General features: G+C 35.0%; 1 protein-coding gene across 2 annotated transcripts in view; it reads left to right on the plus strand.

Moving 5' to 3' along the window:
* LOC111064053 (S-adenosylmethionine decarboxylase proenzyme) overlaps positions 1-18,451 on the plus strand; it is a 56,388-nt gene that overhangs the window by 16,276 nt on the left and 21,661 nt on the right. For both annotated transcript variants that reach the window (XM_022351716.2, XM_022351717.2), the window contains exon 3: positions 17,926-18,052. In XM_022351716.2, the coding sequence (XP_022207408.2) occupies positions 17,926-18,052 (127 nt within the window). The remainder of the gene's footprint in view (positions 1-17,925; positions 18,053-18,451) is intronic.

The raw sequence follows: 18,451 nt of genomic DNA on the forward strand, positions 1-18,451 counted from the left end.
TAATTAATTCGGTGAAGGAGATATTTAAATTAAAATTCCCCACGTGCTGAAACCGAAGCCTGGATTGCCGCCGATCAAACGATTTTTGATCTAAAGAAGAAAACCACGACTACCAAGGAATTCACGTGAGTTATAAGTCATAAGGGGCCCCAATCTACGCTTCGAAAATATTTCAGTGCAGAAAAACATAAATTTTTCTTCGTTAAATTATTGGCCACGCCGACAAGCGCTTTAGTTATTAAGAGCCTAAAATTTATTCATATTTAATTTCTAAGAATTTGTAGTTGATTAACTATCCTCCGCTGCCTGAACCACGACCCCGAACATTTTAAAAATATTTTATAATTCATTTTTTCACTATTTTTCAAACTGTTAAATTTTATCAATTGTAAAATTCTGTTGAATCACGCATGGTATCATGCAAGCACAAGAAATTTTTTAACTATTCTGTTAATGCTATATTATTATCGACCTGTAAATCAAATTCTGAATCTGCACTGTATGATTACATATTTTATTATAATATATTTCAGTTTTGTTAATTCGCTTTCTGAGTTCGATTATTTCTTAAGCCTGTCAATTATTGTGTCTGATACGTTCTATATCATCAAGAACCGATCGAATACGATCATTAGAATAATTGAATTAAGCTGGATATTGGAACAGGTCTAAGTGGATGTAGCGAGTGGGGTCAGATCGAGATATTTATTCTTTGTCCTTACCTGCTCATATATCAGCTTTTATCTGTTACCTACCTCGACTTAGGAGCGAACGCATCAATTGTACAGCAGTGGCAGCCATAGATCATATAAATTCCTACAATAGAGCTTAAAACCCGACAAGACTCTGTTCTCGAAATATATTCTGAACGATATTTGGTCCAAATACCGTATTTTAATCCTTCAGAACTTATTAGAGACGCAGTCCCGTAAATTATCTACATCGGGATTTTTGCTCGACCTGTATGATTTTGTATGCTCATTCTTCACAGGTAATAATTTTAAGGTATCCGTATTCAGTGTTTAGCGATCGCTACACTACTTATAAAAATTTCATCACAATACAATTTGTCATTAGAAGAATCAAGGGTGAGCGAGCGTTTAGGCCTCCCGCGATTCCGACAATTGTATTGAATCTTGTAGTGAATCAATCAGTCTGGTGTACACTCAGCGTCCACACACGCAATTACAAAATTTATAGCCGCTACACCATTGACTCAGTACAAGATTCACTCTACATGTGTGAAGCCTTCAAATCACGCTCCACATGATTTGCGCCCAACGTGGGGCATTTGGATACAGCACTACATGATTTGGCAAATCTCTCTACACAGTGAGGCGAGTCAAATACAGCTTCACATGATTTGGCGCCCAACAGTGATAGGCATTGAAGAGGTGGATAATCGACTACGAGGATTATTTAGTTGCTCAGTATACTATAGCGCTGACAACGGGAAAATTTGTGAAAAATTCATGGTTGTGAATTTTTTCGAATTTAATATTAACTGTTCACTGTTATATAAAATAACAAGAAGTACCATACCCAATTTTTGAACAGAAAAGAAATTTATCGATTGATGAATTTTTAGAGAAAAAATCGAACTCAGAATTTTATTATTGTGTTATTCGAAAATTGGTCATACTATAAGTCATAGGTATAAGAGATATCATAAGAAAGGTCATATTATTTGAAGAATATTAGGTCTATATTGAAACAATTTATAAAAATTTACAGAAAAGAGGATTGAAGTTATTTACATTTTTTAAAGTTTTTAAAGCATAAAGAGGGAAGTAAAATTAAATCACGGATATATTGCGGAATAATTCAAACAGAATACTGTTCCTTTTATATAAAATTTTGCAAAGAATACTAGCCCTATATATAGAATTGCGGCAAGAAATTATAAGAATAAAATATTTATAATAATAATAGTAATAAATTATAAGAGACGTACCTTCATTACCGCATAAGTGTCCATTGTATCCTGTATGTTGTTATCATTTTATGTTAACGATATTGCTACTTTGATTCACTTCATCACTGAACATATTATTGAAGCACACTTTTGTATTCCTTCACTTCAACAAATTTTTTACACTATTTCAACTTGTGGTCATTCATTTGTAATCTTGCACATAACCTCACATGTTTGCGATCGTTTCACTGCACTTGCATCTTTATATCATCCGATAAATTATGGAAGAACCACACCGCATCCTGGAACCCACATCGGCGACTTCAAGGACGGAAGATGTCGCGCGGGATAAACGCCCATGCATTGCCGTTCCAGAGGTCCGGACGCCCGCATCTCATGTCATAGAACCATTGCCGCCAACCGAAGACCACACACCCACTCCTTCCGTGTTACAGATGAGTCTCATCCTGGAAGCATTGAACGATATGATCAAAGAAAGGAAACAACTGAACGAAGCAATAAACAATCTAAATAAAAAATACGACCAACGAAGAAGAATTAAAGGAAGACAATAAACAGTGGAGGGAAGAGATCAGACAGGCAAGGGAAGCCGACAAACAAGCAAGTGAACATGACACACATATGGAAGACCAACCTACCGAAAATGTCAAGGCTGAAGTCGCGCCGCACCCTGCAGAACGCCGAGAGGGACCGGACGACATCGCCCGCCAAGCTGAGGACGTCATCCAGGGCATAGAGGGACATCCCGTACCACCGCGCGCCGGACACCAGGAGTCCAAGGACGTTGCCCGCCGAGTAGAAGAGCAGCCCGGACCGCCGACCGCCCACATCACCGTCCATCCACCGAGGACAGCGCCTGCAACATATGAACCCAGCATTCATGAAGATAGTCCAATAAACAATAGAAATAAAACAAAAACCCACCACAAATCAAAGTCACAACCAAACCCGGAAACCTATGAATCAAAACAACAAACAAGAAGGATTACAATACGTCAAAGAAGAAAACCAACTAATAGAGTTCATTTACACCACCGTCATATAAGGCTGAAATCCCACATCAAACATTGTACCAACATGCAAGAAAAGGAAAAATAGTCTCAGGAAGAATCTATTCACACCGCAGTCATGTCCGGTTAAATCAAACAGACTGTACACCAGCATGCAGAAAAGGAAAATATTATTTAGAAGAACCCACAGACACCACCGGCATGTCAGGTTTAAAAATAGCAAACTGCATGTTACCGGCCGACAAAGAGGAAATGCATTTGTGAGAATCGATTTACACCACAGGCACATTCGTTTTAAGCCAAGTTTAATAAAACGGATAGTTGCAAATTGGAATTGGACCTTGAATGACACCGAATCAAATTTAGATGGGGGCTTGAGGAAAGAATAATACTATAATTAACTGAAACTACGTTCGTGGTTACATCAATTATCAAACACTTCATAATCACAGCCTACCCATCGAATCACATCTTTGCATACTAGCATCTTTCTACTGCAGCCTAATCAACATAACCTAAACTTCGCCGCATCTCAGCTAATAAGGAAATATTATAAATCCACATCAAATGAAGAAATTATTATCAACTCTAAGTCAAGAAAATAAAACTACAAAACAACTTTAAAAAATTACCAACCTGATCAAGCCATCTGCCTCATGTTACAATCATCACAGAAACAATCGCCTGGTACTATCCGCACAACTGAAAAACAGAAACAAGAATTATATTATCCACAGAAAATAATTATAAATTAGAAATAACATGAAATTAGTAGTGAATAGGAGGAAAGAAAATAAACAAAGTTTATTTGAAAAAATGTGTAAATCTAACCTCGAAATACAGAATCAATAGAAAAATCTATTCAGAACCAAAGCCTGTTCGATAATTTTCTTCGTCCCACCAACCAATGTGTACGAAATCCTAGAGTCAATGTTAATAGAATCCAAGCAATATCGTTATTCAATTATTGTAACCTATTATTTAATGTGGAATTATAAGTAAAAAACGCAACCAAAAATATATATTTATGTTAATTTGCACGAAATGCGCATGTTCTGTGTTATATGAATGTATCTCTAAAAAACTCCAAAGAAAATGAAATTCTTACCTTCAAATGTGAAATTTATTACTGTTGCATCAAAAGATCATGAATTGTAATTCAAATTGATAAATATAATCTTAAGGACTTAATATTTGTAACCAACATTGATAAAAATCAAGAAAGCCATTTCAAGTGTAACCCTGTTTGTACGCAACGTACTAAGCGCAAATAAGAAATTGCTCGAGTCAAACGGTAGACGATTGTCAAGTCACCGAAGTAAAATCACACTCTCACCCAATTTATGTAAAAGCCAAACCAAAGAGTCGAAACCTGTAATAACCATGAAAAAATGATGAAAGTCTATATTTGTTGCAAATACTATTCAAATCTTAAGAAGTAATATGTGAAATTTTGTATATTTGTTATAGTTATGGGTCTGCTCATAAGCCACCCGTGAATGGAAGTTGTGGAGTTGTTTTAATGAAGGATCCAAAGAGACCTCATTAATTATTGTATTTCGATTGTATCCAATGAAAGGAACAATCAATTATTTATTTTCTCGTAGCCAAAAGTGCACGATATATTGTTTTTAGTGTTAAGTGTTGAGTTTTCGTAGAAGTAAGGAGATGAAATAGTGTATTCATCACAATATCGGATTTTTCAAATAGTCATTGTTTCGACTCGTCTCCCAATTACCTATTTAAAATATCCTGGGGGCTTTTGTGTGATGAATTTTTCAAATAGATCTCATGAAAAGAGAGAAAAATTGTGATTACCTTTTAAAATGAAGGAATTTGCTAAAGGAATAGTTAGCGACCGAGCGATAAAGCTTACTTATCAATAACTGTATATTAGATAAGAGTACCGTTCTGTACTGAATATTTTTCTAGGAAAATTATTCAATAAAATTATAATTATTTTGCGAATAAAGCACAAATTATTTATGAATCGCTCACTGATTTTGAGGTTACACTTTGTTTACTATCGATCAGATGTTTTTAAAACAGTTCGAACGCAGCTGACTGATTCAAAGCATTGTCAAATGTCATGCCGGTTTTCATGCAAGGTAAAATATCATTCCTAAAAATTATAAAACTATCAATAAAGGATCAAGAATTTCAAATAAAAAATAAAATGTATGTATTATTGTTGAAATTATTTATTATTTAAGAAATTATATTATACGTCAGGTCTTATTGTAACTAAATAGGTCATAGCATGAAATTATATTATTGATAAAATGGCAGAAATTAATTATAATAATCTCAAACCTAATAAAAATTGTACAAGAATATTAATTTATTAATAATTTAATTCAACTGAACCACATGGTAATTAAATCTCTATGGCAGGTCTAAGCCAATCACAGTGCATAGAAATAGCACCAAGACGGTGATCGTTTGAAAGCAACACATGTTAATCTATTATCAGACACCAACCCTGCCTTATCAGTTACACTAGCACGTGTACATTGTATGAGAGGAACTATGTCTAGAAGATTAAGCAGTTTTAAGAATTACATAAATTAAATTATTATTGTAATTAAAGGAATTGTATTCTACTACTTGCCACTGACGTCATGTTTACGTCACAAGCGTTCTACCAATGGCAAATTTTTATGCAAATTATTACATTGAGATTCTGAGAAGCAAGGTCTAGCCTAAAAGCTTAGAGAAAAGAGCAGCACTTCCCTTTTGAAATCCTTACCGTGTAGATCTCTTTTTATAGTTACCAAAGACCTATTTGTGAAAATTTCTTGTTCGATTTTAAATGTTCTATTTGTGAGCCGATATTTTAGGCCAATTTATTTGTTATTCGTAAATTTCTGTTCTCATCAATCGATAAATTTAAAAGCTTAAAGTAAATTATCCCTTAATTAATTCGGTGAAGGAGATATTTAAATTAAAATTCCCCACGTGCTGAAACCGAAGCCTGGATTGCCGCCGATCAAACGATTTTTGATCTAAAGAAGAAAACCACGACTACCAAGGAATTTCACGTGAGTTATAAGTCATAAGGGGCCCCAATCTACGCTTCGAAAATATTTCAGTGCAGAAAAACATAAATTTTTCTTCGTTAAATTATTGGCCACGCCGACAAGCGCTTTTAGTTATTAAGAGCCTAAAATTTATTCATATTTAATTTCTAAGAATTTGTAGTTGATTAACTATCCTCCGCTGCCTGAACCACGACCCCGAACATTTTAAAAAATATTTTCTATAATTCATTTTTCACTATTTTTCAAACTGTTAATTTTATCAATTGTAAAATTCTGTTGAATCACGCATGGTATCATGCAAGCACAAGAAATTTTTTAACTATTCTGTTAATGCTAAATTATTATCAACCTGTAAATCAAATTCTGAACCTGCACTGTATGATTACATATTTTATTGTAATATATTTCAGTTTTGTTAATTCGCTTTCTGAGTTCGATTATTTCTTAAGCCTGTCAATTATTGTGTCTGATACGTTCTATATCATCAAGAACCGATCGAATACGATCATTGGAATAATTGAATTAAGCTGGATATTGGAACAGGTCTAAGTGGATGTAGCGAGTGGGGTCAGATCGAGATATTTATTCTTTGTCCTTACCTGCTCATATATCAGCTTTTATCTGTTACCTACCTCGACTTAGGAGCGAACGCATCAATTGTACAGCAGTGGCAGCCATAGATCATATAAATTCCTACAATAGAGCTTAAAACCCGACAAGACTCTGTTCTCGAAATATATTCTGAACGATATTTGGTCCAAATACCGTATTTTAATCCTTCAGAACTTATTAGAGACGCAGTCCCGTAAATTATCTACATCGGGATTTTTGCTCGACCTGTATGATTTTGTATGCTCATTCTTCACAGGTAATAATTTTAAGGTATCCGTATTCAGTGTTTAGCGATCGCTACACTACTTATAAAAATTTCATCACAATACAATTTGTCATTAGAAGAATCAAGGGTGAGCGAGCGTTTAGGCCTCCCGCGATTCCGACAATTGTATTGAATCTTGTAGTGAATCAATCAGTCTGGTGTACACTCAGCGTCCACACACGCAATTACAAAATTTATAGCCGCTACACCATTGACTCAGTACAAGATTCACTCTACATGTGTGAAGCCTTCAAATCACGCTCCACAATATATATATATATATATATATATATATATATATATATATTCGTATGGTCAGGGGAAAAAACATAGTAGGTACTCTCCTCACTAGAAAAGAGTCGTCAAGAAAAATTAAAATCATATGCTTGCCAGTTGAGTAGCTTCGTCAATAAATGCATAAAATAAAAATAAAGTTACATGGAAACACTATACAGTATTTAGCTTTAGTGAACCCTTCAACATTCAGTTGAAGGATTTGTAAGTTATTTAAAAAAATGATTCTGTTATTTACAATATTTTTGCTCTGAAAAGAGCAGTTTTTCCCCTATGACTGGGTAGCCCCTTGTGAGGGTCCAAGGGTCCAGTCGCCTCAGATGTGGCTTCGACATAGTCTCGCCACGTAGTGATCGTTTAGTTCTCTCCACTCAATAAAACTTTACGAGTCGTTTTGTATTGTTTGGTTGTGGAGATATCCAGGGAGCACGTGAGATTAACTCGGACGCCATCACATTCACCTCCCCCCATTTCAAATTATTATAATTCGTTCAAAAATTAATATCACCCTGACATTTTCATAAAAGATGATTCACTACTCTCACTCAGATTATTATAATACGCTCGATATGCATGTTATGGATACAGTCATGGTAGTGAGTTGTGGTTTTTGGATTCAATAAGAGATCATTGGTTGATTGAAGATCAAGGAGATTCCAAGGTTTTAGAATTGATCAGAGATCAGTAGTTGATTGGAGAATGAGGAGATGTCAAGTGACGAGTTCAAGTTTAAAATTTGATCTGGGATTATTGGTTAATGGAGGAGGATACACACATCAAAATCTCATTCAAATCTCTGAATTTATTAAAATAATTTGTTACTTCTCTCCAGTTTTCATGTTGGCATTCTTGAATCAATATTAGTGATTCAGTGATACGGTACGATATTTTAAACGTCTGTCAATAGGCCTACAAATATGTATGGCATTGTTTGATCTTGAATTCACTATCGCCGTTTGCATAGTAATTGAACCTGATCATATTTGCGTAACTATTGATGTAGATTGATGTTGTACAAACTAACAAGTGTATATAATTAGGAGATATGAGAGGAATTCTGGACTAATATTTCGATAACACACAAGCAAATGACCGAATGTTGAGATTAGATCATTCATTTAATCAGAGAGATTATAGATCAAAAATAAGCTGGTAGGGTATCTCACTTTAATAGACATGAGTATACTGTTATACTAATATTGTACTATTTTTGTTGAATTAACTTTAATCCGATGGTGTTTGTCTTATGCTGAGATAACTAACAAGTTTATATAGTTAGGGAATATGAGAGGAATTCTGGACTAATATTTCGATAACACACAAGCAAATGACCAAATGTTGAGCTTAGATAATTCATTTAATCAGAGAGATTATAGATCAAAATTAAGCTGGTAGGGTATCTCACTTTAATAGACATGAGTATATACTGTTATACTAAAATTGTACTATTTTTGTTGAATTAACTTTAATCCGATGGTGTTTGTCTTTTGCTGAGATAACTTGACATACTGTATGCAATTAAACTGCAAATAAGATAGCTGCACAGAAATATTGTAATCTAGTTCCGTGTTTGTAAATAAATTTAATGTATGTAAATAAATTACAAGTGTATGTACAGTCCGGGTCCTGTAGCTTTGCCTATCGGCGGAGAGCTACTAGACCACAATACTACCCGTTCAAAAACATCGACCATCTGTAGGGAGCTTCCTCCATCTAGGGTTCTAGGTACTCTGGAGCGTATGTTTTTTAAAAGTAGGAATATCACCCCGCGAACCATATCTCACCTATAAGCCGTTTCAATGTCACGGAGGCAAAGCAACGAGACGCGTACTATAAATAGTTGACGTTCCATATATGTCTCCATTATTATCATTGACAAGACTTCTTTATAGTATGATCTTTCATGATTCAATCGCCAATAGAATTTTTTTAAACGTAATTTCCTCAGTTTATTCTCATACTAGCTGGCCCGGCGAACTTCGTACCGCCAAATAGTTTAATGCATAGTTTTATGCTTATGACAAACTCCTGGATGCACACTTGAGGAGGCGCGATGCGGCATTTTATTTATATTGATAATTTTCCAAGTGCAAAATAAATAATTTACTAAAAATCAATTAATTCTGAACACCGAAGACAGCACAATTATTCGAAACAAAGCAATGTCTTTAGAGCATGTAAGTCTTTAACCTGAGGCCGCACTGCTGGATGGATACACACAGAACAGTCATTTTGTTTTTAGTCGGGGCGTTTAGAATAAAATACATGGGCGGTTATGGAGCAGCACACACTCTTGTCTACTATCTACCGACGGCTTTTGCATGACGCAATGATTATAACAGCTGATTTTTATTTCTGTGTGTGGCCAGCTCCCATAAGGATTACATGTAAACTTTGAAGGAAAGAGTCCTGAAGTCGGATCATAAATTTGATAGGCCATAAACCTGATCCTGAACATAACGAACACAACTAAAATATCATCAAATTCGGTGCACACATAAAAAAGTCATTCAATGTCATAATTTGAGGCTCGATTTTTATTTATATAGATTTGTCATGTTCTTATACACTTTCATAAATCCACATTTTCCTTACTCGGTATTATTTCTCGTATTTTTTCTGCACTTCTAGTCTATTTAAAGCCGGTTATATAGTTTTTGGACGTTTATTTCTCCTTCAGTAACAGCTGATGTGAGTTGGCTGAGGTGTTTGGCTCGATTTGAGCGGGAGGGGAGAAGAAAGGAGAGTTACTATTATTAATTTCGACTAGCCGTGAACTTGCCTGCCAGCTCGCGAAACACCGCTTTCCTGCTCCCTGTTCCCTGTTCCCTGTTCTCTGTTGTACCCCCCGATCAATGAGCATGTGTCGTGTGAGAGCCAGCCGTGGGGCGGGCGGCACTAGAAAAAGAGAAAATATGTAATGCAGAATTTTTATAGCCGCATTCCGAGGAACACACCGACCACTTTCTAACGTCACTGCTTCCAACAAGGCTTGGCTAGCTCCTGCTTTACTTACGCCACTTTGACGTTAGTACTGGCAGAGATTAAATATTACTTATTAAGTAGCCTATTCTTTCCTCTATGGTTCAAGAGGCAGAATATTACCCTGTATTTTTATCATCATTTAATTTCACACGAGTATTATCTACGAATAATTATTATAATTATCGTGAATTAATACGTTCGATATTCATTTCAGATTTAATTATTCTATTCATGTGTATGGTTAATTATTGCAATTATTGTCATGTTCAATTTTATCGTGTATTATGAAGACTTGATGCATCTATCGTATTTAATAAGCACTTTTACAAATAATTATTTCAATAATCTTGTTTGTTACGCATTTAGATTACGTACTGAATATTTAAATATGGAAATTTGGATAACCTCGAACGTCAAGTGTCGCTGGATCACATAGGAAGTCAATGTTGATATTTCATGTGACTATTATAATATATACTGTATTTGTATAGGCTACAGTAGCTAATAATAGTTTGAATGGGGAAACAGGATGAAAGGAAGCTCTAGAAGGTGACATTATGTAAGCAGTTATAACACCCAAAATGGTATTTGAAATAAAATGAAAATAGACCTCTGCGAAGTCTTTACATACCTGTACCTGTATCACAGTTCACAATATGAACCAAGGGTTCACATGGTTATTTCAAAGGAATTTGACTTTGGTATTGGAAGACAATCTTTTTATTACACATTTAATAGTGATAAGCCTGTTTTGATAATTATTTATTAAATTTATTGAAAAATATTGATTTTTTTATTTAGTAAAGGATGGGTATCTAAAATAAAATTCATGCTCTTCAATCAAGACATCATCATCTTTCACCATATTTTTCATTACATTGTTTGATAATTAATCATTCCAATTCATTCATTTCATTTATTATTTTTACAAGAGAGGACTGACTGGGAGAGAAAAACTAAGGATAGGTACTCCTTGTACTATTTCTCCCCCAAATTTAGATTACATTTTGAAAGTTTTTATTGTAGGTGTTAGTTTTTATTGTTGAAGAAAACACCTGCAATCATTGTTATTGGCCTCAAAATTAGGATAACTTTCATAATCACAAATTATATTCAAGATATTCAGCCATTAAGTCTCTAGTGGATTTGAATGTGGCTATCGTTCATTATCGCTCATTATCATTCCAAAGATTTTCAACTCCCTTGTACACAATTAAACGCTATTTCAGTTTTATCAATAAATGGTATGATTTCAATGAGAGGTCATTGTTATGATACTATCATTAACTCAAATGATCGATTTTTGTTTCTTTTACTCTAAGGTCAATATTGTGCCAGACTGTCGTAATCTCTAGTTCAAAAACTGGCACATGCATTCAGTAGTATTACTGATTTATACTACCGTACCGTCTGTCTCCCTTTTTTGATAATCCGTTATCAAAAGAACTTCATTCTTTCCATTCAATAGTGAATGGTTTTCAATTCCCGTTTTGGCAACAGGAGATTTTCTCGTCTCACTCAATTCAAACTTATCGTAAATTATGAAGGCTTCCTCGCCAATTGAAAAGCTCAATATGTATTCACATCACCGCCGGAAACATAACGTAACGTTACGTCACGATATTGTGAGTCGATCGCTTACCGTGGTTTCAAGAAGTAATTCATATCGCTACAAATGAGTAAATCGTATTCCATGAGAGTAAATCAGTTGAATCTGTCGTCGAACGATCCGAATAAAACGTTACGTTTATCATTCGTTTACATACGCTAAGCTTTTCCCCATCACTGTGTGATTTAGCAGATATGTTTCATGGAGTTAGCGTTACAAATGTTCTGAATTGCTCCATTCGAAACAACGATGTACAATCGGCTCAAGAAATCTGTAGTGCTGCTTTTCAACACTGCTATGTTCTTGTTACCTGGAAAATTGGCCTGCACTTTCATTGCTTCTGAATCTCTGCTTGCTAGCCTGGCCCCCCACCTCCCTCTGGAATTCAATAATGAATGATGGATTATTTCAGAACTCTGTCAGTGTATTTGGTAGCTGTCATTATAATCAACAGAGCTCGGGATTATCAAAATATATCCATACTTTCGATTCCTACACCAGATCACGAATATAATAAATCAAAAATTTTCGCCCTCAGTTTTATTACTTTCCTTGCCCTATTACCATAGGTAAGGAAAGTATTGCTTTCCGAAAAAAATTAAGGTACCCCAATTTCTAAATTTCTATACGTTTCAAGGTCCCCTGAGTCCAAAAAAGTGGTTTTTGGGTATTGGTCTGTATGTGTGTTTGTGTGTGTATGAGTGTGTGTGTCTGTGTACATGATATCTCATCTCCCAATTAACGGAATGACTTGAAATTTGGAACTTGAGGTCCTTACAATATAAGGATCCGACACGAACAATTTCGATCAAATGCAATTCAAGATGGCGGCTAAAATGGTAAAAATGTTGTCAAAAACAGGGTTTTTCGCGATTTTCTCGAAAACGGCTCCAACGATGTGTATTAAATTTATACCTAAAATAGTCATTGATAAGTTCTATCAACTGCCACAAGTCTCATATCTGTAAAAATTTCAGGAGCAAAGTTCGATCCCCATCTATGCAAAGTTTGATTTTAGATTCCCTATTATCAGGCTTCAGATACAATTTGAACAACAAATTTTGAGTGGAAAAGATTGAGCATGAAAATCTCTACAATTAATGTTCAGTAACATTTTCACCTAAAATTGAAAATAGGCTCGAAATTCGAGAAAATGTGATTATCCAATTGCAAACTGTTGGCAACTGTTGATTCTATTAAATGATTCACTATGAAGAGATAGCAGACCTCGTATGTCTCCAGTGTTATTGTCCTGTCACCAGCTGGCTCAGATCTTTGTTTATAAGTAGACTTGAGATGCGCGAGAACACTAGCGTCAGGTGATCAATTTTCATAACGGCAAGGAAAGTTGTGTGAGTGCGCCACACCAGATTTTTATTATTGCGCTATGTTGTGCTTGCTACAAGATGATGCAATGTACATACTGGAACACAGTCCCGTTCTGTTTTAAAACACTGATTGCTTGTAGACTATATATCCAGCTGAGTATATTGTACGACAAGAATACAGTACTTTCTTGTTTACAATAGTGAGAGCTGTATAGTTTAGTCAGGCATGGGATATCATGCACCCAATGATCATCTCGAAGTGTCCAGTGCAGTCTCTCCCAACATCTATAGGCTAGTATAGACCTGCGCAATGACAGTTTTCTCTTACTAGAACTTCTAGAATGCTCTGATAGTAGTAGGGAAGCTATCACGTAGTACAGGATAGGATGGATAGGAAAACGGGCGCAAATATCGACATGGAGCTGGAAATTTCTCGCCAACCCCGGGCGAATTGTGGTGGGCCAGGACACAAGCACACCAACACACTGTTTGACGTCACTATTTTGCAATTCCCCAACCCCTGAGCCACCCCTAATTCATCCCTTCGTCGCTCACCCAAGACGCCACTTGCCATTTCTACTGCGTAGTACTCCCGAAAACGGGCCAAAAGTACACTCTGTTTTACAACTCTCTTCATCCTTTGCACGTGTTTGATCTTGAAATAACATTCCGTGTGTGCTTGTTCCCAGCTTCTTGCTCAATGCAGATTTTACACGCTTATCCTATTTCAATATTGCACTTGTCAGTCAAGATCATCATCTGCATGTAGTTAATGATTTTTAAAATTAATTACACGAAAATGATGATTCTATTTTTTCTGTGTGATTGATTCATTGTGACGAAACTCTCATACCATAGAGAAAAGATAGCATAAGAAGATATCCCATGGCATAGGACGTTTATGTTCCAAATTTCGAGCCGATTTTTTGTTAACTGAAGCCGATTACTGTCGACTACTGTCTATTATTACTGTTTTGTTGGGGTGAGAGTGTAAGAACGGCACAGTATGAGCGACTACCAGCGTCACATAGCTTTATCAAAAACAACTACGACGACTATCGACTTGAGTTAACAGTGAAATTGAAACATTAACACCATGGGATAACTTCTTATGCTATATTTTTTCTATGATAATACCAAGATACAAAAGGAGACCCTACAAATTCTTATCTATTTCAATATTTGCATCCGCCAAACTCATCATTTGCTTGAATAGGACTATATTTCATCATTTCTTCCGTGTGTCAAATATAAATGAATTATTGATCATGTTGAATTATCATTTGATTGATTGATAATTTCTTCGATGCTAAATTATACCTTTATGATGTAATGAGAATCATAAGATTAATTTATTTATTTATTAAAGCTTATCAGCGCGACCTGTTTTTGACAACATTTTTACCATTTTACATACAGCCGTACTTGCCCTGAGAAATCCACATTCTTTAAAAGTCTACTTCGTTGTATGGAAGTCTTTCCCCATTGACCGTTGATACGAAGTCTACGATTTACCACGGGTAGTTCACTTTCAGGAAGTGGGTATATTAATATTCTATTAAATAATCTATTGTACACATTTGTATATCATTCTATAAGAGTAATTGATAAGAACTCACTACTGCGGTATCAATTTATTAATAATTTTTTGTATTTTTTCCACTTTATTATTCATCAAATCTTACTTTTTGATTTGAATAGTAACGGTTGTATTTCCAACTGCAAGAAAATGCAGTCAAACTCGCTTTCATATATTATTTAAATCGAAATCTGAAGGCCTTGCCGAACCCCGGACGTGTGTGCAATAGCCAGGCCGAATAGGCAATTATAAAAATCTGTATCGTTCTGATTGATATAGATTTCAGTGCCGTTTGCAATTTTTCAACTTGTTTGCACAGCGATTTCATTTTATCATGATGAGAGCTGGTGAACTTGACCCACTTACCTTGGTTATTGACCTTGTTCCAACAATTATGCCCCTCTGGACCCAAACATTCTTACACTGATCTAGTCTTTTATTGGTAAATTTGCACGTTTCTGAAAACTTCTAGAGGAATTTAATCAGGAAATGGGAACAAGGGAACGGGAAAGAGTTAACATTCTTTTTTCGATAATATATTGGTGAATTTAGGCTGATAAGAAGTTGATAATTCTTGAAGATAGATTCTAATGATTAGAAAAAATATTCACTCGTGCCCTTAGGGATGAAACATGAAAAGGCTACTCTTCTCATTTACAGTATTCTTTGCACCGGTTGCACAAAAGTCGGTTAAATTTTAACCGTGATTAATTTCACGAGAAAAGCCTTTTTCTAAAAGGCCTTCTCGTGAAATGAGAATTTGAATTTGAATTTTGATTGGTTCTCGTGAAATTAATCACGGATAAAATTTAACCGGCATTTATACAACTGGGCCTATAAGATTCATGAATTTAGTAAATAGGCTATTATAATTATTTTACTGTATTAGTACAGTATCTCACTATCCCTTGTAATATTTCTCCTTAGTAGGCCTATTCTTTTTCCCTCTCTGTACAAGAATAGAGATATTTTTCAAGTAACATGACAATAATAATTTATCATATTATTCATCAACGGAGTTGTTGGAGTTAATGAATAGATTTATTTAATTTTCAATTGAAAGCAAATTTAAATGAAGAAGATTAGGTACATCAAATTCTCAGTGAATATCTACTAAATGGGACCACCTCTATAATTTTTATCGGAGATTATGTCATTTTTATTTCGTAATCCACTAATGAAAGAAAAATTGGTGTGACTTATCAATTGAGACTTTTATTAGACTACTATGATGCCATGCTTCATTTCAATCTCCAACTGGTCTATTTCATTTCTTCCATACTACTGATTGATAAACAATCATACTTGGCTTGGCTCAATAATTATGAAATGGTATGAAATGCAGAAGTTTTGCGGCCTAGATACAAATTATTACATTATAATTGATACAAGGTCAATGACATTTTGATTTGCTGGACTATTTTTTAGGAACCGAATTGCTTATCTGAATTTTCTGTTATCAGCTATTTCTCTTTTTTCTCCTGGTATTGAATAGCTTATTCCAATTATGTTGATGTACCGTACTTTCTGAGATGACCAAATTCATGAGATTGGTCTTTTGAGTTGAATACATAAATCTGTAGTTTTCAACTCCCCTTTCTCAGAAAGACGTTATTACGATTCATCGTTATGCTGTGGTGATGTAAACACCGTAGCATAGTTGGTGTTTGAGGAAAGGTACCAGAGAGAAAGATGAAACTATGACTAGAGAGAAAGATGAAACTATGACTAGAGAGAAAATGAAACTATGACTAGAGAGAAAGATGAAGCCATGATGCTAACTGAAACTAAATACAATATCATGGAAAATGAAACTAAAATTCCATTCAACTTATCTCTAACATACCTTATGCTGTAGAAACATACTTATTTAGTGTACGTTAATTTAGCAATTGGCTTTTTGGTAGCGCTGATAAGCAATTAATAAGATAAATTAAGATCCTAGCGCCTGCTACCCCTGTTGTAAGGGTGTTGACTTCAAGAGTCGACCCCTCTAAATATCATTTATGATTTGAAAAATCACTTCGCTTTGGAACCCACCTAAAGCTACAGGTGCACTAATCTCTCATAATTACCCGTCTTATCAGACACGTACACTTGTCGACATCACCCTCAGAAATAAAAACAATATTTAATATTTTATACAGTTGCATTATTCTAATTCTTTGTTTTACTCTATTTCTATTCTGTACAATAAGTATCCTATAGTCAACCACACGAAAATAGTCCTATAGTGAGGTCCACGTTATAATGGCAGTGTTTAATTAGCAATGGTATTGCTATCCTTGTCTATCATTCAACAAAGCGGATAGCGTTATCTCTCTCTCTCTCGCTTTGCTCTGTTGCCAGATCTTCTTTTAACAATGTATAATTAATAATTAATTAACAACATATTTCATCTCAATTATGAAAATTCATTATTAAATTATTGAAGAATATAATTTCTTGCTTAATAAAATAACATTGATTATTTTTAACGACAATGAACAGTTAATGTTACATCAATAAACCTGTAACAGCTACCGTCTATAGAAGGCATTGACAAGACAGAGGATCGGCAACGTTTTTCTCCTATCTTTCTCCACTACTGGCATTATAACGTGGACCTCACTACATGGAAATTGGAACAGATGAGTGCAACGTTGCCAAATGAGTTTATCAACGCTGTTCACAGCTTATGAGATTTAATTAATATTTTTATTATACACCTGGCAACGTCTATGGGTGCGGGGCATGAGGAGGTACTCAGTCGTTCCAATTTCCATCGGACTATTTTCATGCGGTTGACTATAGAAATCACTGGTTGATCATTGATTACAAAATGTCTTTTTAGAGAATATTCTGTTTTAAAACAGGATTTACTGTATAATTCTATGGAAACTTAATTCCAGTGAATTCTATCTGAACAGAGATTCCTCTGTGAGTGTAGACTGGTTATACCTGTATGCTGTGTACTGTGCCTTGATATGTGAAACAGGTTTCCAACTTACATTGCAAAATGGCTTAGCTAGTAAACCCGTATGAGTGGATTGGTAATAATCAAGTAAATGTGGATCGACATTAAGTGCCGGTTGCTCGGAATCCGGTCAAATTTTAATCGTGATTGGTTTCACGAGAACCAATCAGAGAAGCCTTCTTTTCGAAAAAACCTTCTCTGATGAAAATAATCGTGATTAAAATTTAACCGGCTTTTGTGCAACCGTGCCTTGAACATGTGTGTTTTAGCAGAGAAAACTCTATAAGATTGTTTTATTGTATGTTTTCAGCGAGAGTAGTATGTTCGTTTCTCGGAGAAGGTTCATCTTGAAGACTTGTGGCACCACCACCCCGCTCCAGTGTCTCGAGCCTCTACTCATGCTGGTCAAGCAATACGCTGGCTTTAACGAGGTCGAGGTAATAAACATCACTATCTTCCTCTTCAACAGTCTCTCTTTTTCTTCCTTTTTTGTAGAATGTACTGTATTTTCCCTCTTTGCTGCATACAACTTCCCTCTACTGCAACTTGGATTTTGCAATACATTTACTAAGTATTTAGTAATTAGTAGTTACAGACAACGTCATATTCTAATTCTAATTCCACACACAACAAATTCGAATTCAAATTCAATATCAAACACATATATCTATATATAGCACATAACGGAAAACACTTTAAAGTTTTATAATATAAATTGAAACAGGATACCCACGACACAGATAGATTAAAAACACTTAAAAACTTACATTATAAACGAAAATTTTCGAGAGCTGGGCTCCCTTTGTCAATCAAACAGGAAGTATTCCTGTGTCAAA

Source organism: Nilaparvata lugens, chromosome 1, assembly GCF_014356525.2.
Source record: "Nilaparvata lugens isolate BPH chromosome 1, ASM1435652v1, whole genome shotgun sequence".
Lineage (NCBI taxonomy): Eukaryota > Metazoa > Arthropoda > Insecta > Hemiptera > Delphacidae > Nilaparvata > Nilaparvata lugens.